The 27,713-nt window shown below is 39.7% G+C and overlaps 1 protein-coding gene across 7 annotated transcripts in view; it reads right to left on the bottom strand.

The window, feature by feature from the left end:
* Positions 1-327: 327 nt before the first annotated feature.
* The window catches only part of smoc1.L (SPARC related modular calcium binding 1 L homeolog), a 153,515-nt gene continuing 126,129 nt past the window's right edge, over positions 328-27,713 (bottom strand). For 5 of the 7 annotated variants that reach the window (XM_018228560.2, XM_018228559.2, XM_018228557.2 and 2 more), the window contains 6 exons: positions 19,501-19,693; positions 18,376-18,458; positions 6,628-6,733; positions 6,059-6,306; positions 2,639-2,692; positions 328-2,389 (listed from right to left, as the gene is read on the bottom strand). In XM_018228560.2, the coding sequence (XP_018084049.1) occupies positions 2,376-2,389; positions 2,639-2,692; positions 6,059-6,306; positions 6,628-6,733; positions 18,376-18,458; positions 19,501-19,693 (698 nt within the window). In that variant the 3' untranslated portion in view covers positions 328-2,375. 7 annotated transcript variants of the gene reach the window in all.

Below are 27,713 nucleotides of genomic sequence, written 5' to 3' on the forward strand. Positions count from 1 at the left end.
TAGCGTGTGTATGTGATAGGGACTTAGATTGTAAGCTCCACTGGGGCAGGGGCTGCTGGGCATTATGTACAATCAATGTAATAGTGTTGCAGTATATGTCAGCACTGTATCAATAAAGGAAAAGAATCACCTGCAACAGCTTCTCTATCCTGGAAAATAGAAATTTGTGAGAAATAAAAACCAAAATGGCCACTAGGGGAGATATGAGAGATAAAATAAATAAATACTTTCGATGTGCTGTTTCTCATATAGACACGTGCCCCAAATAAATGTAATTCATGTTCCTGTATTACAGAGAATGAAGGTGGCAAACTTGGAGGAAAAATATGTAGGCAAAATCCAATTATTTTATTTATCAACAGTTACAAGTCTATAGCAAACAAACCAAACAAAAAAACAGGGTATTGTTTAAAGGAAATCTTACATTGCTTTAGTCTTACAAATGAATATCAGTTTACTTAGTGAGATTTATGATTGGCAAACCCTTTGCTCCTCCAGCGCCTTCTCAGCAGCCAGACGGGTGCCGTGAGCTCCATGCCGCATCTGTGTGATTATACAGGTTGCAGGATTCCCTGTTATTCAACAATGAACTGACAGACGACAATAACACTACTGCGACTGCCACGATCATCTGTTCCTAAAATGGGTAGAACAGGAGCCCTGTGGTCAGCACACTGGGAAACCTATAATTACAGGCAGTCGCGGTAACTGGTCGTGTGGTATTTACTAACACTGTGCCAAAGTTGGTGCCACTTTTTAAGCATCCCCAGTGAGTTCCTGCCTCGGGAACCTGAAGAAATGGGAGAATAAAAAAAAATAAAGGGGGAGACTTTCCAAACTTTACTCCATTTTAGTCCACCGTCGCACTCCTCTTATACTTTCACAAGAAATTGCTTAGAATTTACTGTACTTTTGCATTCATTTTCCTCTCTTCATATTTCCATTTGCAATGCTGTAATTCTGTGAATATATATATAGAATTCATTTCATATTTTGTTCTCTGCTTTCCATACTCAGTTCTCGGTGTTGGACTGGGCCGGCAGGACACCGGGAAAAAACCCGGTAGGCCCCGGCCCTCATGGACCCCTGCAGCCCAGACCTGCTCCTCTGATTGGCTGGGCCATCAATAAAATGATATGCGGCGCTGTGCATGCTCTCGGGGGCCCCCGAAGTTTGGAACCCAATGGGCCCCCAGTGCTCCAGTCCAACCCTGTCAGTTCTTGTGTTCAGACCTCTGTTCCATTCAATTCAGTACATGATTAATGTGATTATCCCAAAACAAAAAAAAAAGGTTGGTGGCAAATTAACTATATACTGTCTGCAAGTATTAATGCTAAGATACCCCATTTGCTTCTTATATGGCTGGGTTTGTTATATACAGTATATGAATCAAGGTCTGTTTTATAAACACCTTTCTTGATTCTGATTTATAGTGATTGGTCCCAGTCCCTCGATCAGGGGACAAACAGGGCCGGATTTACATAGCAGGCGCCCCTACGCCCTCTGCCGTTCATCGCCCCCTTCCCTTCCTCTTCCATTTTGCACATGAGCAAATTTTCAGCATAGGGTCTGGAGTAAAGGGGATTAATGCAGAGGAATTTTTAAAAATGATTGTATCTCCTGCAAATCCCCAGTGCTTCCGAACCAATGCAGATGTGGTTGGACAGCTTGCTGCCCCCCTAAATTTCTGGCGCCCTAGGCCGGGGGCCTTTGTGGCCTTTCCTCAAATCCGGGGACAAACTCAAATAGATTCAAATCAATCCTGGATATTTACTCCCCAATAGGAGTAACAGGCTGTGTATAGTACATTTCTGTATAGATAAGTAACATGGGGAAATTCCTCAGCAGTGTTCCTATTTCATACATAGACTAGATGATTTTTTGATAATGTGTATTACAGCATTATAGTCTTGTATGGTTTAACCACTCTTCTAAAGTGTTCCATCGCATTTCTTAATAAAAACCAAATGAAAATAACAGACACAAATGCGTACTGAAATGACATTAAGAGGCAAAAGCAGCAAAAAGGAACGGGTTGTGATACAATGAAATCCGTTAAGACCTGTACAAAGGGACTGTACAATTTACATATACATTTATATACAGACACTCCATTTTTCCCTCGGTCACGAGTTCAATTCCTATTTCTCAGTAGCAGATTTTTTTTTTATAAAAACATCTAAAAAAAAAAAAAAGAAGCAACATTTTCTTCTCATTTCCATTCAGATAATGGAACATAAAAAAACAAAACAAAAAAAAACCTTATGAATAAAGTTCACTCAAAAGTGCAAACATTGTGAGATCCATCGGAGGCACTGCAACTGCGCCCACAGCATGCCTCTCTTCTCTCTGTCTCCTTCTTCTGGCCGGCTCTCCTACGCAAGGCGACCTACCGGGCAAATATGGATTAATAAACATGCCATAAAGGACAAGACACAAATAAACAACATTAATATATCGCCCTGAGAGGCCATGTATAATAAAGTGGCCTCCAAATCATTCTAATCACTTAGTAAAGGTAGAGGCTTCCAAATAAGAAATACTGTAAGCAAACTACCATTTCTCTGCAGATTTGCATTTTTGTGCTACTGTTAATGTTGTGAAAATGCAGTGAATAGTAGTTATATTGCTGACTTACTGAAGGGGTTAGAGCCGGGCCGCTTTCCAGGAGGGAAACTTCCAGCATTTGCACCTGGAAAAAGATTAAGAAATCAGTAATATTCCTAATCCTGAATTTGCTTGCATTTATGCAGCAGGGATTTACAATTCAGAAGGGTATTAGAGTTCAGCACTTCTTATGAGCTCTAACACGCCATCCAGAAGAAAAGGGCAAAGATAAATGTGCAACACAAGCATGAAAAATGTTCCTGGAGTGCCAAATAAGGCTGTGATTGGCAGTAGTGTATTGGTGTATTGGTAGCCCCAATGTGGACTGACAGCCTACAAGAGACTCTATTTTGGCAGTACATCTGGTTTTTATACAACTAAAACTTGCCTCCAAGCCTGGAATTCTAAAATAAGCACCTGCTTTGAGGCCACTGAGAGCAACATCCAAGGGCCTGGAGAGCGACATGTTACTCACAAGCTACTGGTTGGGGATCACTGCTTAAGGGGTGATTCACCTTTAATTTAACCTTTAGTATGTTATAGAATGGCCAGTTCTAAGCAACTTTTCAATTGGTCTTCATTTTTTTTTAAATAGTGTTTGCCTCTTTCCAGCTTTCAAATGAGGGTCACTGAGCACATCAAAAAAAAAAATGCTCTGTAAGGCTACAAATGTATTGTTATTGCTACTTTTTATTACTCATCTTTCTATTCAGGCCTCTCCTATTCATATTCCAGTCTCAGTGCATGGTTGTTGGGGTAATTTGGACCCTAGCAACCAGATTGCTGAAACTGCAAACTGGAGAGCTGCTGATTAAAAAGCTAAATAACTCAAATCCTACAAATAATAAAAAATGAAAACCAATTGCAAATTACCTAAGAATATTCCTCTACACGTCACACTAATGGTTAGCTGAAAGGTCAACAACTCCTTTCCAAGAAGTATATCACGAAGGCTACAAACTACAAGGGATAAAAGTCATGTGGGAATGATGGGATGTGGAGTTGTTAGATGGGGATAAATCAGCTCTTGGGCATTTTGATCTAGCCAGGTATATATTGGATAATATCTGTGGGTTTGTGTCTGCTTCTTTATCTTTAGACTGCTATATGTCTGTCTGCTTCAAACAGTGCAGGGATTTGCTTTGCACATTGGACAAAGCAATCTGAAGCAGTTATACAAGTGGCCACTAGATGGCGGGCTAAGATCACACATAGATCAGTACATTGAGTCAGAACAGTGTCAATGTAGTAGTATAACTGCCATTTTTAATAGAAGAGAACCCTGCAGGGTACGAAAGTAAATGACATTGATCCAGATTTACAGAAGTAACTTTAATCAAGTTTTTGAGGAATACAGCAATTACATTTTGAACTGTATAGGAATTAGCAAGAAAACATCCCTATAATAACACCCAATAATAAGGGCAGAGAAAGACGAGAAGATTCTGGGAGATTTAGTCGCCCGGCAACAAGTCGCCTCTTTTTTGGGGCGACTAATCTCCCCGAATGGCCTCCCTGTCGTCTACAATCTAACTCACCGGCGGGATAGCACTCGGATGGCTTCATTTTCCGAAGTTAATTCAAAGTTACCTGACAAGGAATCTTCGGGCAACTTCGGAAAATGAAGCGATCCGAGAGCCATCCCACTGGCAATTGAGATTCCAGATTCCAGCCAGTGGGAAGGCTTTTTGGGGGGTTAGTCGCCTAAAGGAGAGGCGATTAGTAGCCGGGCGACTAAATCTCCCCGAATATTCGCGTCTCTGCCCTAAAGGACAAGATGAGCCTTCGTTTGTATGGGCATGCAGAAATATCAGTCTGTCAGCTCTTTCCTGCTAAATGCTGTCACCGGATCACCAGTGATTTTCAAGGAGCTTTCCCTAGGGGAATCTAAATCATAGGGTTAAACAGCAGCACAGCAGGTTCACAGTGTGTTTATTTATCCTTGTTGGTGGTGGCTGGGGATCAGAACGTAACTCATTCTGCCTATGCAATTCACACAAGGTTGCTGTTGTTTTCCTAAATGGGAACAATTTGCTCATGGTCGTTAGCAGCAGGCCTTGCCATCATTCCAACAGACAAACACTAGTGGCTTATGTTTTATTTTTCCCCCCCCCTGATGGCTGCTGGAACACCGAGACTTGAGCCCCAGTACATTTTATTAGGGATCTATTTGTTTGTTCAGCGGTGGCCGTTTACAGTGCACATCACGCAGGTTCTTATACAGAGTGTATGGAATGTTGATGCTGCAAAGGGAACTAACTAAAGGAGCAGGGACGGGTGGATATGATTTGGTTTTACGACAGGACAAGGGTCAATCTGGTACTGTAAGTAAGGCTAAAGAGCTATAAGCTGCACATCCCTGATGAATGGAATTCCACCCATTGAGATGAAGGCTCCATCCACTACATTAAGGGGGCTCCTCATTCTTACACTCCAGCCCTGATATCTCTCATTTGCTAAATGTGCACAAAGGGTAATAAGGTTGGAACAATACAACATTCCCAGAATTCTGCCATAATTAGAGGTGCTGCAAAACACGCACTAGCCACTACTTGCTCCTGATATGTCAGTCTTGGAACAATAGTTGCGCTTCTTTCAGAATTGAAGTTACAATAGTGTCAGTGTTGGGGTTCTGGGAATGGGGTTCTGGGAATGACACCAGGGAGCACCTGCAGGTGAAACATACAAAGAAAGCCCTATGTTTACTGACTGTTCAAGGAGGAAGGTACAGGGCTCCCTTGTGCCCGAATGTGCTGCCTTATAAAGAACACCTATGTATCCATCAGATCATATAGGTGCATGGACAAGGCAATATGCTGCATCTATTTTTGCACCCATACTGCACCTAGGGGTTGAATAAAGTTCTTAAATATTTGCTTTTTCTTTTGCGCTCTTCAGCTACCTCCCCAAGGACACTTAATCATAGCCATTGAGCCTATGATTAAGTGTCCTTGGGGGACACGAAACGCCTCAGGCTTTTATACATAATGTAAAATAAAGACTTTTTGTACTGTTTAAAAATTTGGGCTCCTGGATTCTACTGATTGACTGAGTTTGGTGTTCTGGAGTGGAGCCTGTCCGTTATTCCTGTTTTCTGTGTCTTGCGCCCCTTTGCTGAAGGTCTGGGGCATGAGCACCCGGACCCACTGTGGAAAGCGGTAAGCTTGTCCTTTTACTTATTTACAAAATCCATGCTTTCTATGATCCTTAATATATTGTTTGTAAACCACACTCATTACCCACCTCTCTCTCTCTCTCTCTCTCTCTCTCTCTCTCACTCTCTCTCTCTCTCTCTCTCTCTCTCTCTCTCTCTCTCCATGTCTCCTTCACTAGTCTACATTGTAATTTCTGTTGATGGTTATATTTCATTGGACATTTACAGTAGCTCTTACTGCCATTAAGTGCTTTCTACCAGAGAAAATAAACATGTGTTTTACAAACATCCAATTACCTGGTTCCTTGCGGACTCCTAGACAGCCTTTAAGCTCTGGAAATGAAATGGATTTGTCCTTATTAAGATCACAGTAGTCAGTGAAACGCCGGGCACATTTCTTGGGTTTGGCTTTCTTTTTTACGTATCTTTTGAAGGGCTTCATCTCCTTCTTGTTTATGTCCTCACTGGCGTTGCTGTCTAACTGGCTGAAGTACCAAAGGACCACTCTTTCCTCCAGTGTGTGATTGGGATCTGGCTCTGAGAATCTGTAACGCAGAGATTACAAGAATTATATTTGCTCCCCAGGATTATTGTTGAAGTTTTACGCTCCATGGAATAAACCAAGTTGGTTTAACTTTTAGGTGGCTACCTATTAGCAAGAGAGGAAGACCAAACAGATATTTGCTTAATACATGGGCAAACCCAGCCCCAATGAAAATATTTATGCATTTAAATGCATTAGAGCAACCTACAGGCATTCATTGGTCACTTGTTTGAAAATAGATATTTGGCGATGTGTTACTTCCCAGCAAACAAAACGTTGTAACCTTTATTTACATTTTCCCAATGAGTTCCTTGTAACTGACCTCCCGCCTGCGGCCGGCGCTGCTGAGTTGATGGCTTGCACCATGTCCGTGGTGAGAGCGTCCAATAAACTGGTGATGAATTCCAGCTTCTTTCCTTCTGGACAACCTAGGAGGGAAGAAACAAATCAGCAGCTGTAAAGGAAAAAATATTCAGTACAAATATGAGCCTTTTCATTTGCCATCGTCACTTCTAGAAAAAGAGCATTTTTGCCAAGCTAAATTTTTTTTAGAAAAATGCAGACTGTGTGCTGAGGACTTAGCGCTGGATGGCTAATAAAAAGCAGCAGGAGCAGTTTCAAGTATTATTGGAATAAATAAAGTACGTCAGTGTACTGAAAGCTTGCCATTTCCACCAAACTCATGAGCAGCGAGATACATATGGAGGTACCTGCCACTGATGGACAATTAGGAGCAGCTTCATATAGAACTGAAGAGATGTTTGGAGAAAAACAGCCATTGGTCTAACCATGACCAAATCGCTTATTCTGAAAATTAAAATTGCTAAAGAGTAGTTGCTCAAACCAGTGTTTACTTCCACTATTCTAACTCTTAAGGCTCATTTATCATGCTGGTTAAAACATCACTGGTGATGTTGCTCACAGCAACCAATCAGATCTTTGCAAAAACGGAACTAGAGGGGGGCGGGCCCTGGCACAGGACGCGCAGCCGGGCCCCCCGCCCCCCTCTATACACCCGGAACTGGCCTGGAAACATGCGGCGGGCGGACTGCCGGGGGGCCCTGAGGGGGTGCGGGCCCTGGCCCTCTCGCACCCCCTGCTCCCCCGGTAGTTCTGCCCCTGGATCTTTGCTTTTGTTATCTAACTTGTAGGTGACTTGAAATCTAATTGCTGATTGCTTACTATAGGCGTGATGCTTTTCTCCATTGTTTTACACGGCATGATTAATAGGGCCCTTAACTCTTAATCCAAACACCACTGACGTATAAAGTGTCACTTTCGAACAACATCAATGGTTGTGTGCTAGAGGCAGAATTGGACCTGTGACTGTCATCCCACAATGTGCACTAACACATTATAAGGTGGCAAATTCATAAAAGCTGTTGTCAACAGGCAGCCAGCAAACAACGTGATTAGTGAAAGATTTCTAACAGCGGTTCCCAAACTGTGAGGTTGCTCCCAAAGAAGGGCTTGGAGCAGTGGTAGGGGACTTCAGTCTGAATGCCTAAATATTGCAATGCATCTAAAATCCAAGCTTTAAGGCCAATTAGGGTGATGTTTGGGGGGAAAATGTATTCTACTTGGAACTCTGACTGAATGACTGATACATCAATGATTTGCTATAGCTGTAATCTTTTGAGCTAGGGAGACTCTGGCTAAAGGTTAGACTTCCTCTGATCCTCTAAAGATGTTCTACAACCACTTACCTGGAATACATGAATATCATGCAGTATAGAAGGTAAAGGTTTGCTATCTCCCATTGGACACCAAACAATCTGTCTATCTCTTGCAAGTACCCTATAAGCCTTTGATCACACTGCATAAGCATAGCTGCCTGTCATGCAACTTTTCACAAGTGATACTCAAGGTATTTGTTGGGCAGCCCTTCCCTTATTTTAAACCATGTTTCTCGGCACTGCCTAAAGCTATATCAGCAAATGATTCAGCCAATAAGCACTTCACAGGGGGAGCCATATTTGGGTCACTAGAATGTCCTGCAAGTTCGAGTAAAACGACAATCTCACAATAGAATGTGATTTACTGATGGCTGCTAATGTCCGTATATCAGGGACAAGCACATACAGACATTTTCATCCTGCTGTGTCTAGACTGGGCCGCAGTAGAACTATCAGAAGCTCAAGACTTCCATTTTCATTCATTTATTAGCACGTATCAGCAGATATCAGCTTAGTAAGTGATTCTGTCCACGAGAATGGCTGCTAAATCAGCTCCTATACACTATACTTGCTAAGCAGTTGCTCCCTGTGACAATATTGCTTTAAATGTAACTGAAACCAGCATTTCTATTATCCAGGCAGCTGGTAAAGTACTGCAGAGATAAGAGACATCACAGAGAAACTCATGGAAGTGATAAAGCAGTCAGTAACAATTACTGCAGGTATTCACTCTGCGGAGCGGCATCCTCCCCTTTGCCCCAGCTTTCCAAAGTGATTTGTGAGGGTTTACTGTGGCTTTAAATCTCCTCGGTGCTCTTTAATAGATCAAACCGATTCTCCCATCATTTGGTTCTCATTATGTCTTTGTAAAGGGACTGGAGAGGACAAGGTAAATCTGCATTCATTCCTCAATCTCCTTCTGATCTACTCTCCTTTCCCGACATCAACGCTCTCCTAATCCATACAAGGAGGTTAGATTCTCAAACAATGAGCAGATTCCCAGCAATGGCAACTACAGATGCAATTCATTTCATCTGTCTATGTAACTTATGGGTGTAGGCTTGCTTGTGTCAAAGGAATCTCTGGAGCAGAGCTACTTTCCATCAGTAGATAGCAACAGCATGTATTAACCATTTCACAACTATCATGGCTCAAGTCAAGATGCACCCATTATTGCTACCAGCAAAGACTTACTCAGCATGTATTAGGAATTTTTATTTACATAGATAATAAAAACCCTTTTACAAAATAATGTACACCTTCAAATTATTAACATTAGGCAAAGCTAATTAATGAAAGTCCATTTGTGACAGTTCATGTAGTATGTGACACCAAACCACCCAATCCACCCTCCAGAGGATAGTCAGACTCAGCATGTATTAGGGTGGTGGCACACATGGCTACTGGGGGAGATTAGTTGCCCAGCGACAAATCGCCTCCTCTTCGAGCGATTAATCTCCCCTAAATGTCTTCCCTCCCAGCTAGTCCCTCCCAGCTAGAATGCAAATCGCCGGTGGGATTGCACTCGGAATGGTTAGTTTTCCGAAGTCGAACAAAGTTGCCTAACGAGGAAACTTCAGGCGACTCCGGAAATCCGAAGCGATCCGAGTGCTATCCAGCTGGAGATTTTCATTCTAGACAGCGGGAAGGCATTTAGGGGAGATTAGTCTCCCGAAAAAGAGGCGATTTGTCGTTGGGCGACTAATCTCCCCCAGTAGCCATGTGTGCCACCACCCTTAACTTGCATTAGTACAATAAAACCTCCAATGGAAGACCATACAGTTTAAGGAGCAAATAAATGATTAGAATTTTGAGACAATGTCCTATCTGTATAACATCAACCTCATTATCACCTCCCAAAGCCCCTGTGTCAACTTTAGTCGTATAATCCTGGAATAACAGAATGTCATAGGGCCCAAAGTGATACAAGTTAGACTGTGGCCAGAACCAAAGGAACCATTAATGCCAGTAAGTTTGAATAGGAATGTGTGTACTGTCTATAGCCATGAAAGATAGAATATAAAACATAGCTATACATTCCAGTGTATTAAACATATGCAAACAAACTGCTGCCATTGTCTTAAAGACAAACTGACACCAGAAATTAATTTTTTTTTTTTTTACTATAATAACATTGTCTTTGTATGCTATTTCTGATTTTCCTATAAAAGTTTTAAGGAGGCTTTTACATTACCCATCTGATCCCCCATGTTCGTCGATGAGGGGGCTGCCATATTTGTGCAGCCGAAGTCCGTTATCTTTAGAAACTGACAGTTTGAGATGGGATAGTCAGGTTGGCAAAACAGTCAAGAACTTCAAGTAACAATTACTTACAAAAGCAGCCTTCTCAGTGAAAAATGATCAACATGACCTATAGGGTATAGGTAGATAAATATTTTGAAGAGTAGTTTTTAGTGTCAGTATTACTTCAAGATGGCTGGCCTCAGCCGCCCTTGTCATGTACCACAGGTCACCTTTTCTATTATAATATAATTACAGATATGAGATTCATTATCCAGAAGCCCGTTATCCAGAAAGTTCCGAGTTACGTAAAGACTACATTTTATCCAAATAATACACATTTTTACAAATGATTTCCCTTTTCTCTGTAATAATAAAACAGTACCTTGTACTTGATCCAAACTAAGATATAATTAATCCTTATTGGAGGCAAAACCAGCCTTATGGGTTTATTTAATATTTACATGATTTTCTAGTAGACTTAAAGGGTTGTTCACCTTTGAGACAACATTTAGTATGATGTAGAGTGTGATATTCTGAGACAATTTGCAATTTGTTTTCATTTTTTATTATAGAAGGTTTTTGAGTTATTTCGCTTTTTATTCAGCAGCTCTTCAATTTGCATCTTAAAGGAGAAGTCAATCCGTAACTACAAATGTATTGTTATTCATACTTTTTATTACTGATCCTTCTATTCAGGGTTCAGGCCTCTCCTATTCATATTCCAGTCTCTTATTCAAATCAGTGCATGGTTGCTAGTGTAATATGGACCCGAGTTACATGATTGGCTAAAGGAGAATTCAACCCTTAACTTAAAAAAAACCCTACCCTACGTAGACCCCTTTCCCTCCTCCCCCCAGCCTAGCTGCCCCCCCCAAATGCCCCTAACGTTTTACTTATCCCTCGGTGCAGATTCAGGGATCACAGTTCACTGCAGCCAACTTCCGGGTCTTCGTGTCTTTATCCAGCGCTTTGTCAATTTCCGTCCTTTTGGCGCATGCGCAGGCCCGGATTTCTGGCGAGGCCACAAAAAATTTTAGGAGCTGCATGCCACCCTGCCGCATCCTAAATTTAAGAGCGCAATCAAGGCTGGTGCTAGGACCGCACGGCCTCAGGATGGGGCGTGTGAAGCTTCAGCGCTGGCCTCGGGGCGCCACTTGAGTAAATCCGGCCCTGCGCATGCGTAGTTGTCGCAAACCGGGAAATTGCTCCAACTGCGCATGCACTGCTTCGCCGGTCTTCTGTGAGCTGAGACTGAGACCGGCGAAGCAGCGCGGGGTAAGGAAAAGTTAGGGGCATTTCCCTGGGGTAGCAGCAAGGCTGGGGGCGAGGTGGGAGGGGGGTCTACGTAGAGTAGGGGGATAGGGTTTTTTTACGGGTTGAACTCTCCTTTAACAAATCTGCTAACTAGGGTCCAAATTCCCCTAGCAACCATACATTGATTTGGATAAGAGACTGGAATATGAATAGGCGTGGACCTGAATAGAAGGATCAGTAATAAAAAAAATGTAACGATACATTTGTAGCCTTACAGAGCATTTGTTTTTTAGAAGGGCGTCCGCTGCAAAGAGTCACAAGAAAAAGGCAAATAACTATAAAACTATAAAAAATAAATAATTGAAAACCCAAATGAAAAGTTGCTTAGAATTGGCCATTCTATAACATAATAAAAGTTACCTTAAAGGTGAACGACCCCTTTAAGGTATGAAGATCCAAGTCCCGAGCATTTTGGATAATAGGTCCCATACCTGTACTAGAGGGTTTGTATATTACAACTGTCTTGGATAATGGTTTCTAATGTAAATCCTTCAGTCTACCAGGAGGTCAGCGTTAACACATACAAGTGATCAACCCAGAACTCATAGTGCAATGGATTACCCATGGACGGGTTCTTCATATACACAATTTAACATGGGACCAGCTTTTATGTCAAGCAATCTATTGCAGCAACGTTTCTTTTTTTCCACATCTTTTACAAATGACTTCGATTTCAGGTGTTTGAGGTTTCGGCTGCAGGACAAGCCAAAACACACACAAATGTATATAAGATGTGTAAAGGCTGTGAAATCAATTAGATGTGTTAATGCCAGTAACTATACAGTCTATGCAACTGCACAACCCTGTTCAAATGATACAAAATGTTTCTGGCTGTTTATTTAATTCTTACTACTGAGCAGGAACAAAACCATTCGTTCTCTTCATTTGAATCTGGTCGCTAAGCAAAGAAAAATACCTTCCATAAATCAAAGTAACATTTTCATCTCATTTATTTAAACACAGCACTTAAGCAATTCTTTTGTGTATAAAGACAAAAGCTTTCATAAAAGTGTGGAACCGTTACCTGTAAAAGGTTTACTGACAAAAAAGATTTGTTATTGAGCTTAAAGTGACCCCGGTGCATATGAATAATTAGCTCTATCATGTAGCTCTTTAAAGTTGCATATATGTTGTGTTATTGCTTGTTTGGGAACTCTGTATAATAGGGTCTAATCCTTAAACATGATAAATACGGATTTCTCTGACACGACTTCCAAAATATAAAATATTGTACTTTATTTAATCCATTCAAATGTGTCAGTTTAGGTACAATGCATGATAACAATAATGTACAAACACTCTGAGGAAGTGCCTTAGGGCACGAAAACGCATCAATGTTGAGTAATGTGCATTGTACGTAAGATGACAAATTTTAATGGATTAAATAAAGTACAATATTTTATATTTTGGAAGTCGTGTCAGAGAAATCCGTATTTATCATGTAGAAAGTGATTCCTTGGCCAGGAACCCGGATTAGGGGACACGTGACGTCCGGAGCCAATCGGAGATCCCCCACCGAGATGTGAATTCTGGTCAAATCCTTAAACCCCAGCTACAAAGACCCATTTCATTCATTCAGGACCCTGCCAGATGAAGTGTATAATTCAGGAAATAGAATTCTGGGTAATGTAGTCCTTCATCCAAATGCTGGCTGAACTGACCTCCAACCAGTCAGCATTTAGATCAGTGATCCCCAACCAGTAGCTCATGAGCAACATGTTGCTCTCCAACCCCTTGGATGTTGCTCCCAGTGGCCTCAAGGCAGGTGCTTATTTTTGAATTCCAGGCTTGGAGACAAGTTTTGGTTGTATAAAAACCAGGTGCACTGCCAAACAGAGTCTCAATGTAGGGTGTCAAACCACATAGGGGCTACTAAATGACCAATCACAGCCCTTATTTGGCACCCAAGAACATTCTTCATAATAATGTTGCTCCCCAACTACTTTTACTTCTGAATGTTGCTCACGGGTTCAAAGGGTTGGGGATCCTTGATCTAGATGGAGGGGTAAATACCCCATAATTCTATTTTCTGAAGCAAGTCTGACAGCTGCCTGACTTAAATCAGAAGGACGAGGGTGTCTGTAGCTGGGGTTCCAGGAAAGACAGTGTTTTATGGAAGCTATATCAATAGCAATATCAATAGCACCACAAATAGGGAACTTAAAGTATTTTAGAAGATGTTGTTAAATGATTACAGGTGTCAGAGACTCTTAAATGTCAGTATAATGTATCAATTTATGTAAAACAGTTATTATACCCAATTTATACATTGTATAAAAACAAAAAATACCAATAAATTACTTCCCTTTAAGGCCACCTCCAACATTATTACCAGTTTGCTTCAACTTTCTAAGCATTCTGTAATATCCTTTCAATATGTCTCATTTTCTAATGTTCCCTACATTTCCCTCTTAGCCAAAAATCTTTACTATTCCTTCATCCCCTATTAACCTACCTCTCTCATTCCCCATTCTACAACACTGATCAATTTGTCACATAAACCATCCTACTTCTTCCACAACTATTCCCTATTTTCAGCCATTGATTTGCCCACCTTTAAACTGTGTGTTGTCATCTGTCAGTATTTCTGCCTTCACTTCCATTATCTATCTCAACACTCCCTCATTGGGTCTCATCAGTCATCCTCTTTGAGCTCTTTTCAATTTGTAATTGGAAAATGTACAGGGCACCTTAATTATTGTATGTCATTTACTCACAATTTACATTCTTGGTATCTTATTTAGGGGCATTGTTACAGCTTACCCAACTGCCCCTTACTAGTGTGCCAGCTGTGATATCTTCAGAATTAGAATTCAGAATACAGAATTACGCTACTCGCCTTGTGTTCAAATATTGTTTTCCATTGTAAAATAATTTTATTTTACATAGTACTATTTTATCATGTTAAAACTCCATTAGGGCAGAGACACATGCTCAGATTCGGGGAGATTTAGTCGCGACTATTCTCCCCGAACTGCCTCCCACTGGCTAGAATGTAAATTTCCGGTGGGATGGCAGTTGGTGCGCTTCGTTTTCCAAAGTAGCCGAAGTTGCCTCACTAGAAAACTTGGCAGACTTTGGAAAACGAAGTGTTCCAAGTGCCAACCCGCCGGCAATTTAGATTCTAGCCGGCGGGAGGCAGTTTGGGGAGATTAGTCACCCAGAAGAAGAGGAGATTTGATGTTGGGCAACCAATCTCCCCAAATCTGAGCGTGTGTCTCTGCCCTTGAGGTAATGAAGCATGGGCTCCACCCAGCCTTGGATCTGGCAATTCTTAATAGCATGCCAATAAAGCCCACTAAACGTCATGCAATATGTACAATAATGGTGAAATTTGGTATATCCATTATGCCAGATACTCCCTGACAATAACTGAATTCTGATGGGAGGCACAAAGAACCAAAAGGATTTCAGCTAGCCAAATCAAGCTATATAAACCATGGGCCTGTAACTTCCAAACCACAGTCACTCTTTAAGGACCACTATTGACCAGACTAAAGTAAAACTTGTCTTTCTCTTAATGCATTGGGTGGCTGTGTCACTTCCCATGACCAGTAGCCTTAAGCATAATATATACAGTATCTACAGGGCTTCCCATTTGAACTTCATTGGTGTAGTCCTCTGTCTGGAGACATTGCACATACAGTAAATACTGTGCATGTGAAATTCTGCCCAGCACTTGGCTTGGACACAATGTCCATGCACACTACACAGTAAGAACTAGTAGAACAGTATAAGTGAAACCTAATTCCTTTTAGAAAAAGACTCTGTAGTTTATTAGGCATAGCACTGCTAGTCATTGAAAGTAACATGGTGGGCCTTTGCTTTAAAACAATTCCATAAAGGCTACTTTATTTTGGATTTTAGCTTCTCTTTAAAAGATATTTAAGGGGAAACTAAACTGTGCATGTAAAGTATAACATGGAGTGTATACCATCCATATGTGACTACATGAGACTGTAGATGGGGCTGTCTGACTAGGAAATGTTCAGTTACACCTTATGCACTACATGCTTGTTAGTAGACTCCTTATCTTTATTCTACAATTTCCAGGGTGTCTGAAATGTTTGTCTTAATTCTGATGCAATTCCTTTGGCAAGTTACTTAATCTCCATAGGCACTACAGTTAGATTGTAAGCTCTACTGGACATTGATTCCCTGTACCTAAATAATCAGTGTACAGAGCTGAATAAAATGAGTGGCTTTCTGAATAAAGACAATAACACAATGTAATTACTGATATATTCGAAAGCTATAGAACCAGCTGTGCCTACTGCAGTCTGGCAGTGCATCTCCATCCCCTGCCATAGGCGTGTAGAGAGATAAGATAAAAGTGATAAAGCTCACACTGAGCCAGTTGGAACAGGGTGTCTGGAATGTTCACATTAATTCTGATGTACAAACAAAGAGGAAATGTGATCTGTTTTTGCCTTTGATGGGGGGGGGTTTTGCTTTACAGAGTGGGGCTGGGACCCTCATTCCAAATGCAATCTTGGTAAAGTACTTCCTCTGGGGACACATCCATGTTGTCGTAAGCTACTTTTGAAGGCAGTAATTGTTTTGAGAAATGCTTGTTTCCCTTTAAAGCCTGATCAGCCCTTGGAATGTATGACTGGGGCTGATCTCTGCTAGAATGGAGGCAAGATTAATCACTTACAAGTCAGGGCTACTGTATACTGGACAAATTAAAGACTTTTAAAGATTTTAAACAATTACCAGAACCCTCCGGTATTCCAGGGTAATAACTTTTTAAAATATTTTTAAAATATATTTTTTAATTATGGCTGGCTAGATTTGGTTTGAGAGGAGTATTACGTATTTGGCTGAATCCTAAAAGGGCATGGATTGCTTGTATGACAAAGGTGTAAACACTGCAAAACTCAAGTCTCAATTCATATTTCTAACCAGTGCCAAGCTATATAAACATACTTCCAACATTAGTTTGTTGCTCTAAGAGTGTGAAATGATGGCAAGAGTTTTGCTATGCTTGGATTCCAAGCAAAACCGCAGTTAATTCATTCTATCAAAAGTCACTCATGCAGATATGCATCTATTTCAGTTATACCCATCATGGCATCACTCAATACCTCTGGTCCAAAGTGCTACACGGAGAAGGAAACCAAGTCAACAGTTCAATTTTAAATAACAATACGTATGTGTATGTTCTCAATACTTCTAGTCTGAGACAAAATGAGCTGGTTACTATGGCATATGGTCATCTCACTAATCCAGGGCATTCACCACTGGGCAGTCCTGTGAGTACAACTAGTTGGATTCCACTAAGCATGCAGTTAATATCCTCCAGTGCTTCTCCTTAAAGGGATCCTGTCATCGGAAAACATGTTTTTTTTCAAAACGCATCAGTTAATAGTGCTACTCCAGCAGAATTCTGCACTGAAATCCATTTCTCAAAAGAGCAAACAAATTTTTTTATATTCAGTTTTGAAATCTGACATGGGGCTAGACATTTTGTCAATTTCCCAGCTGCCCCTGGTCATGTGACTTGTGCCTGCACTTTAGGAGAGAAATGCTTTCTGGCAGGCTGCTGTTTTTCCTTCTCAATGTAACTGAATGTGTCTCAGTGGGACATGGGTTTTTACTATTGAGTGTTGTTCTTAGATCTACCAGGCAGCTGTTATCTTGTGTTAGGGAGCTGCTATCTGGTTACCTTCCCATTGTTCTTTTGTTTGGCTGCTGGGGGGGTAAAGGGAGGGGGTGATATCACTCCAATTTGCAGTACAGCAGTAAAGAGTGATTGAAGCTTATCAGAGCACAAGTCACATGACTTGGGGCAGCTGGGAAATTGACAAAATATCTAGCCCCATGTCAGATTTCAAAATTGAATATAAAAAAATCTGTTTGCTCTTTTGAGAAATGGATTTCAGTGCAGAATTCTGCTGGAGCAGCACTATTAACTGATTCATTTTGGGAAAAAAATGTTTTTTTCCCATGACAGTATCCCTTCAACTCTTCACAGGAAAAGCATCACAAGGATCTAACTCAGTCTAAATAATTTACCTTACAAAACGTGTGCATTAAAGGCATACATCATCGTGCAGCTTTCCATCTGTTCAAGTATATATGCATATATGGTATCCAGAAAAAAACCGCTTACTAATGTCCAGTTAAGGACCAAAAGTCTGTTAGAAGTATCCTTATATTGACTGTGTATGTTCAAGTACATATGCATATATTATGTCCGGAAAAACCAACATACTAATGTCCAGTCAAGGACCCAAATTCTGTTGAAAGTCTCATATTGACTGTGTGTAGCATGCAGCAGGGAACATTTATTTATTAGACTTGGATAACATGCAAAATGCAAAAAACAAACCTCCTTGTATTTTAAGGAGCAGTTGTTTGTGTTCCAAGAAGAGAGCACAAAGATTTGCACGAATGTACCTGTGCAAACCCTCCCAGACTAGTGAGGTTCGGGCACCCCAAGACATAGGAGATCACTCTACTTAACATGGCTGCCTTGGCATCAGCAGTAATACACCTTGTGCTATTGCTTAGGAAAAGGGGACTTTGAATAAGCATTGAGGAGTCTTAAGTGCTGACCTTAATGCTCTTGAAGCCCTATATGTTTGCTCCAAGCAGGCCAGACAAACCAAAAATGGAATCCTGATTAAATTAAATGGATAAATAGAATCCTCTCCTGAATTTAATGGCAAATAAAAGTGTGAGATTTGATTGAAAGAATGACTATCCTTATTCTTTTTAGTATGGTGCATGGTGGCCTAGTCCTACAGCAAATAATAACATATGGTGTAGCTTTAAGGTAACAGGGGATCTAATGCCTGGAACACATTGATGTTATCATTATTTTTTCCAACCTGCTAATTCTCTGTCTTTAAATGGGTCTTCAGCGTCCGTATTTTTCCATCTGGCATCACTTTCGCACACAGGAGTTTCATAACTGCGCGGGATTCAAACACAACATTGAAATTGCAACAGAAACTTGATGTTCAGGTTTATATTTAATCAAAAACAGTAAAACAATATGGCCATGCATGCATAACTTTATGTATTTCTACAAATGTATACTAACTTACATAAATGTATGGGTAGACTAGAAATAGGTCTCCATAAAGCTATGAATGCAGTGAGCTTGTCTGTTATGACTGCTCTCTGCCATTACTGGGTCTTGTGGATCTGGCCATGTCTCCACAAAGGCTATAGTCTAACAAACCATAAAAAAAGCTGCTTTTAAAGGACATATTAGAACAGTGGTGATTTAAGATCACAATACAGCATGCAGGCGGCATTAAGGCGCATATTATATTATTTTTTCCATTAATATTTTTATTATTAAAACTTTAAGGGAATACTTCATCCCTACAAATATTCTTTTCATAAAAACATCTGTTCCATCCTATATGATTGAGTATAAACCTTACATTAATAGACAGTCATGTGTTCATATGCTTAAATGAAGCCTGTATCCTGTGATGGTCAGATTACGGTCTTACTGCAGCTCCCAGTATTTACAGATATCCATGATGCACACCAGGGATATACTGTAAGTGACTATAAAACCATGTTTGGAGTTCCCCTTTCTTTACATTTCCATCCTACCCTCTGAAAATTGCTACAAACTCAAAAATACTTCTCCTGCGGTCTAAAACCATGTCATTTTAATGGTAATAAGTATTTCAGTGTCAGACTTGCCCACCAGGATACCAGAAAAACTCCCCCGGCCATTTGCCTTGTATGTCTAAACCATGGCTAGTCCCCCAAAGAGAATAAAATTAGGGGAGCATTTACGTAAGATATTAACATTTAAGTAAAAGTGATGAAGAAAATAAAGAAAGTAAAGGAAAAGCAGTTCGGAGAGTGGGCCTGAGGGCCAGGATTTATGCTGAGCCTCAGGCACCCCATTCGGACACTGAGTTCTTTATCATGTACAGTTTGAAAATATTTCTGTTGTATTTATAATGCTCAAACAAAGTAATTTTTACCGTGTAGATGTTCCAGGCAATGGACGACCAGTGTCTACTAAGACACACCAACAATATCCAGTGGACTGGTGGCACTGCACAGGTTTGTAAAGGCCGCCTGGGGCACATTCTGGAATCACAATTCCCTCTCTTGGGTTCAGTTTGGCTTCCTCCAGAGCACTTTGTCGCTCCTGATCGCAGGAATTTGCCTTCTCTGCAAAAAGAAAACAAGTGTTAGCTATTTAGCACAGACTGATTTAATATTTCCATACAGTATAGGCAGGTTGCTCATGATTTTTGTGCTAGAATCCTTTCAGTGATCCCACAAAACAATATGCTTAGTATTATTACAAATGTCTCTCTCTCTCTCTAGTTTTTCCATTGTAAAAATGATCTAAGCAGCCATTCATTTTGCATAAGATCAAAAATATATGACCCAGTGCAAGTATATGTTCCCTTTTTAAGTAAAACAGTTTTAGTTAAACTTGAACCCTCAAGACTTGACTAGATCCATGTACCTCCATGCTGTACCCCTGTCTTTCCTTGGGTTCACCTGATGTTGCTTCAATTACAGTAGAGCCCCACCAGAAAAAAATGGTGCAATATCCAGGAAAATTTAACTCATGGTGCAATTTATATTGATGGGACCTCAAAACAAACTCTGTACTGTAAATTGAAAACTTAAATCAGGGCATGAAAAATTGTGGTTTTACTGTATATCACTACAGATGTCGGGGCTGAAACTATAACTATGAAATGTTTCCCTTCTTGACATAGTTATACCGATACCTCACACCCCCTAAGGGAATATGGGCACCTTTAACAAAGGAGGTAGTGGGCTAGATGACTGTACCTATTGGCACCCAGTACTAGTATAAACATAACTGGCATGGGGCAGGGTTGGCTAAATAGTTAGAGAGATTCCAGCTAAAGAAACATCCAATGTATATTTTCTAACAATTTGCAGGCCAACAATTTCTTCTTTGTCTGGGCCAGCTCTATGAAATAAAAATTGTCAACTTGGTTGTCTGGGGTGTCTGCAAAGAAGAATAAAATCCAAAGAGGTTACCAAATATTCACAGACAAATGAGACTATTAGTCCTGAAAAACCACTGAGATTAGTACTAGAATCCTAACACTGTACCTGAGTGTTACAAGGCTCCCAGATGGGAATGCTGTAAATAGCCCTTAAGTCCTCTTCTTTATTATAGTTGCTGTTATGCAGCTCAGCCTTGTTTTTGGCAGCATTACAAATAAGCATAGTCTGAAAAAAACAGCGTTGGCCCTGCACTATCTTCTTGCTGCCAATCTCAAAATTGGCATCAGCATTGTAACTGGAGAAAACTTCTTCTGCTCAGACAGACTTAATTGCTTTTTAGGCTAGGGGGGAATTTTTAGAGTTTTTATCCCTAAAGGTAAATGCAGGTGAGAACTCTATCAAGAACAGGCATGTGCTTCTACATCTGCATACACCATACTCTGTCCAATTTTGGCATTTGAGGTGATCAACCTGTGCAGTTCTACACGTCCCCGCAATGAAAAGCTTTTGTATCATGAATTTGTGGATAATCCACTAGAAACCCTAAATAGGGATAGGAATTTTGAGTTGCCTGCACCATTAGCATGGAGAACACCCACCCAATATATATCATTTATCTATTTTTTTCTATCAAAGCAGTTAAAATACTAATGGTTTTGGGAGAGTTATCCATCAGACTCACCATAAAAGCTGGTTATTGTTAAAAGTCTACCTGATCTTTTCCATACCCCTTTCCACTTAGATGCTCCTCTATTTCATTTTAGTCAATCAGTGCAAATGAAAAATTCCAGTATCAGCCCTAGAGGAGAATCCAGGGCAGGAGATGTGGATAGGATCTAAAGGTATGAGAGAAACTTTCTATAGCCAACAGCTATATCTTGGAGGGAGGGTGGAATACTAAAAAAAGGCTAGAATATGACTCCCTTTGCACTTTTGATGGCATGCTTCATACCTTTTATCATCAGACAGGATACTGCAGCTTAGATATTTTTGCTGAAGAATTACCACCTTGATACATAAAATACAGAACAAGTCCAATTTGTACAAGTTGTAGATTATGAACAATGTCACCTGTGTTATGATATTTGAATTACCCTGAGGCATGGATAGATGAGACTTTTTTGTACATATCCTATGACCAGGCATTGTAAAGTTTGGGGTACATAATAGCCTTATGTGTTTCACGCACACAGCACTTAAGCATAGGCTGAGATTGGATAGATGAGGGCTGCCTTATCTAATAATACAGCAGTCCAGTTGTTTTTAGATTGACCTATACTAGATATACCATGACCTGGATGAATGAAAATCTTCATAGTCATAATAATACTTCAATTTCATATCAGGGTGTGATTGGAAAAAACCTGTATGAATTAGCAAGAGTTGTGTATGAAGGGCCTCCCTGTGTTTACGACCGTAGTTCACTGCCCTTCTTTACTTATCCTACAAAATAAATGCAATAATAATAAAACATTTACAATACTTTTCTCCATTTACAAGCTCTTCTGTTTGCTAACAAAATGTTCTGATTTGTGCCAGATACAAAATGGTCCCGCAGGTTCACTTTAAACTATAGAGCAGACTGCAACCTTTGTTTTCTTTTTAAATGTAAAACAATACTTTGCGTAGACTATAAACTTCTATCAAGCAGCATGGTTGTAATTTTACAGTTAAATTCCAGTCTTTCAAAAAAAAAATTAATACGACACATGATTTGAATACCAGCCCTGATGGTTCAGGGTTAAATGGATGATTAAAAGTAGGCAGCCTGGGCCAGGGATATCCATTCAGCTCTCATTAGAGTATTTGATTTCTCTAAATCAGTATCTTAATTTCTCTCAATCAACCCTTTACCTGCCTTTCATCTGCCCTCTCTCACAAAGAATCCACCTCCTTTTCCAAAGAAAGAATTCACCTTTCAGCCAAAAAAAAAAGAAAAAAAATGCTAAAGGGTAAAGAAAATGTATTGTAATGTAATATTTCTGTTTAACAGCCTGTTCCCTGAGCACATGGAGAGCACATCCATCAAACGTATTGTGTGCACTGAACATCCACTTTACAGATTTGTATGTATATATGTATACTGTAAGAGGGGGTACCAGTAATGATTTTCTTAGCTAAGTAATTCTCCCACATCTCTATAGAACATCATTGTTCAGTGTATATATATATGTGTATATATTCCTTTTTTAGAAATCGGTTGCATCTAAAGTGGCATTGGGAAGTTTTAAAAAATGCCATCTTTTGTTTTATACGGCACTTAACTACGTCGGTATATGCAACGAACTGAGAATGTATTGTAACTTGTAATTTCCTTGTTTTTGATCAGAGTCAAATTATTATTAATTATTCAATGTAATAATTAAATAATTCTGATCACTACATACAGTGTCATATAGATTTAAATAATGATCACTTCAATATGTACAAGTATATGATACTGTATAGGAATACAAAATACTGCTACTTATAATCATTACATTGTATATATCACTATGTAGTATCCAATATTGTAAAATGAGTGGAACTTGCTGCCACTAAAAAAAAACGTGATGGAGATTGAAAGATGCGCTTGAAATCTCAGTGATCAACGTCATAGATAGTGATGGGCGAATTTATTCGCCAGGAGCGAATTCACGACAAATTCTTGCTATTCACCGCCGGCAAATAAATTTGCGAAACCGCCGTGAAAATTCACCAGCAAAAATTCGTCCAAAAAAACTGGTAGACACCAGTGCCGTTTCGAAAATTTTTCACCGTTTTGAGAATTTCGCCCCAAATTTCCCCATCACTAGTCATAGATCCTGAAAGAAAATGGTGGCTGTCAACCCCACTCTGCTACTCTGCATATGGTGAGCAGATGAGGGGAACAGAGGCACAGGCATTTGGATGATATGTTTAGGGAAGGCAGAGCATGGCCTATGGTTGAAAATACTTAGCAGAAGTCGGTTCCCCTTTAAATTACTTTAAACCCATGCTCCTTTACAGCTAAGTGATCCAGACTTCAACCCTCTAAGCAGAGGAGACAGGAGCTGAGCATCCTTCCTTCCTGGACAGCTCACAGCATAGGATGTGAATCTCCACATTTGTGAAGAGCGATCCATTCCAGTGCTTTTACACGCTTGATCAGGCTTGATTAAAGCATTTATTCAGGCAGCCTTCAGACAGTCTGATAAATTAAGGAGCACAATAAAATGTATAAGAAAAAATGATAATGGCATCAAGATGGTCTCAGTCAAGAAGAAGCACTTATTGCTAAACTGTAAACTATTTACACACTTCACTTTTATCTTCTCCTCTAAATATCTTTGAGTTAACGTGCAGCTGTTTCCTACAGTAGGTATGCATGGCCACAAACAGAATCCGGCCAGTATGGACCACAATGTTACATGAATCAAGATTAACAGCTTTATGCAACCTTTTTACCGTAATGGCATGTGGGCTAATTCCAAATGGTTTTTGCCTGAGCTTGGTGGACATGAGGCATAACGTCCAGAATTGAATGTACTCCTAGAATCTTAAATTATAGGTTCTTTGTGCATAGAATTTGTAGTGACTACTTATTTGTTTCCTACATAGTCTTGGGACTGGCACAGACTGATGTTTTCATATATCTGTAACCTTGGTATGAGTTAAAATGGGACCCTAACCTTGGGTTGCCTAGTGATGAGTGAAATTTCTAACCAAGTTTCCCGTTGAAAATGATGCCCATAGATTCCAATGGGTGAAAAAATTGGAGCACATCAAAAAAAAAATGTTGTCGCCTATAGACTGGCAAATTTTTGGCGTTTCCCAAATTTCAGCGAGGCAAAATGGGTTAGATTTGCGCATCCCTAGTTGCCACTTGTCCGTTGTTGACCTAGATGACCAAAAACCAGGAAAACACTAGAAATATGGAAACCCTATGATAGGGTCTTATATTTTAACTCATAACTCATTAAAACTGCCTGCCCAGTTTTCCAAATTAGGAAATCCAGACAGGACTCTCCTTGATTGACATAGTGATTGGCCAATTGCCACGTCATAGTGTTGCCCCTGATGTCACACCCCCTTGCTTGGATTCCAGCAGCTCGAAAGCGAGAACCCTACCCTAACCCTACACTGGACCTCACAGGTGGACTGCCACTGAAATACTGCCCGATGAGTTTGCTATCTTTTACCTGATCGCTTTCAGCTAATTTTTTATTACAAAATTGTTCCAATGGAAATACTTTTCAGTAATCTGGTAAAATAATATGCCCTGTAGCGACCCATGGACCTTTTCAAAAATAGGTAGTAGAAAAAGTGCCCAGAGGGTTAATGGCCATTTTGTGTCCTTATTTAAACAGTGCCAGACAAAATCAATTTTGTAAAAAGGTGATTATCCTTTTAACACAACTCCCTCTTTAAAAATACTGTTTGTCTAACAGTGACACTTTAAATTTACAATGCAAATGTTTTTGCAAGGCGATCCCTTCAACGACAGGAATATAACCATTAAATAGCAAAACACTGCTTCTTTCAGCAGAGCCAGCTAATAAACAAAGCTGGAAATGTGAAGATTACAGTGTGAGCTGTGTATATAGGGACAGAAAAAAAAAGAGTCGAAAAAGTATTTTTTCTAAGCAAACACATGTAATGCATTAGGTAATTCCTGCTGCATGAAGAGTTTATATGAATGCTCATATTTTACAGAGGCGACATACTGTAAGACAGTTAAGGGGCAGATTGACAGGTTGAAAGGTGTAAATAAATAAGGTTGTTCTAGTTCTCTATGGGTTGGGTATTTACAAGTGACCCATACAGATGTGACCTATGCCACGGTGAAGGTATCACGACACATGGCAATATATTATTACTGCATTGCAAAAAGTTTCCATGGGATTCAATAGGCACACTTGTACTGTACAGAAAGAGTAGCTGAAAAGCACCATTAATTGTAACGGCGATGTGTTTGGATAGTAGGCAGAAAACTAGTTGCATGAGGGAAAATAAAGATTTTTTTTGTTCTAACCCAAAAAAAGAATATATATATATATAAAAACAGCGTTCAACGGACATTGATTACAGGTAATGCTAAAATGCACATAAAATATAAAACAAGTTAGGGACCGCCATTCGGGGTTTACCTTGACGTGGTATGGTGGCTTATCAATTTTATGATCATAACTTTGTAACAAAATAACCCCTGTTGTGGGTACATTTGCAATAGCATTTATTATACTTATATATATACTTTAAAGCCTTTAGAGTGCTCCCACAACCCCCCTGTTTTGATATATATATATATATATATATATATATATATATATATATATATATATATATATATATATATATATATATATATCTATCTCTATCTCTATATCTATATATATATATATATATATATATATATATATATATATATATATATATATTGAAATATTTATCATTTAAACAATTCCCATAACTTTACAATAAATTGTAAAATAATGGGAATAGTAATTGCAAAATTACAATAATAGTTAAAGGAGAACTAAACCCTAAAAATGAATATGGCTAAAAATGACATATTTTATATACTGAACTTATTGCATCAGCCTAAAGTTTCAGCTTGTCAATAGCAGCAATGATCCAGGACTTCAAACTTGTCACAGAGGGTCACCATCTTGGAAAGTGTCTGAGACACTCACATGCTCAGTGGACTCTGAGCAGCTGTTGAGAAGCTAAGCTTAGGGGTTGTAGCAAAATATCCATCAGAAAATGAGGTTGGACTGTAATATAAGCTAATGCTACAGGACTGATTATTAAATTCTGATGCTAATTGCACTGTGCTGCCATGTAGTAATTATCTGTATTAATTACCAATAGGGATGGGCGAATTTTAACCGTTTCGTTTTGCCAAAAATTCGCTGCCGGTGAAATGTCGCCGATTTTGACAAGCTTCTTTTTTTCTTGACGCACAATGCCATCCAAGTCTATTGGCGTCATTTCTGCGGCGAAAAAATTCACCCTTCCCTAAACTAATCGACCTTATATTGTGACATTTCTATTCTATGTGTACTGTATATTGTGAGTGGGTCCCTAAGCTCAGTAAGTGACAGCAGCACAGAGCATGTGCAGTGAATCAGCAGAAAAGAAGATGAGGAGCTACTGGGGCATCTGTGGAGACACAGATCTTTACTGCTAAACGGCTGTGGTTGCCTTGTGCTGGTACAGAAGCCCAAAACATAATGTATAGAATTTTTAGTCTACTTCTTTAGTTAAGCTTAGGTCTCCTTTAAATAAAATGACATTCATTATTTCAGAGAAACCCATGTCAAGGTATAATGCCAAAATATATTTTTTTTATACCAATAGGTTTCAGTATTTTTTTAGTATGAGCAGCCATTTGCTGTGCCTGTTTTCTGATTATTCTAAGGGTAATGTAATAAAAGGTGCAAAGTCAGCCTAGATCTAGTAACCCTTATATGTTTATTAAAAATAACTTTCATTGTTGGATTATTGGGCTCATATCGATGATTATTTAACTCATACAGTATATGTTATCTTTCAATCAGATTAGCAGTAAATGTTACCTGCTGATTGGTTGATATGGTTCTGTACAATAGCAGCACCACTTATTACATTGCCCTATTTCTATTGTTATCCAAATTATAAGACAATAAGGAAAAAGGAATAGAGACAGAAGAAGCTAAATGAAGAAGCTAAAAGAGGTAAAAAGGGTGGGGGGGCTTGAAAATCAAGAGACAGGATGGAATTAAGAAGAACAAACTGGGAGAAGAGTGGGAAAAGGAAAATGAACAGGAGATCATGATATTAAGATAAATGAGGCTATGATGAGAAAAAATAAAATGGAATATCAAAACAAAAGAAAACTGATGAGAGAGAAGCTAAGACAATGGAATGACCAAGAAAGAAATAAACATATTTTTCTATGTGTACAGAACCCATGGCCCTGCACCCTGTCCAGCAATGCTTTCCTCCAGTTCAGCAAATGTGGGATCAGATACTCTGCCACAAGTTCCAAGGATCCAGAACAGCAGTAAAAAGTGTTGGCGTTAGAAATGGTTCATCCTGTCTACCGAATATAAATTTACATTGGAGGACATTCCTAGTTAAACACGCTGCCTGCTATCCATCATCTTGTGAAAAGGTCTATTTGCTGTTCTACCCAGTTCATTTCACATTACTGTCTCCTGCAAGGTTAGTGGCACTCTTTAAGTAATATGTT

This window comes from Xenopus laevis, chromosome 8L (genome assembly GCF_017654675.1).
Source record: "Xenopus laevis strain J_2021 chromosome 8L, Xenopus_laevis_v10.1, whole genome shotgun sequence".
NCBI lineage: Eukaryota > Metazoa > Chordata > Amphibia > Anura > Pipidae > Xenopus > Xenopus laevis.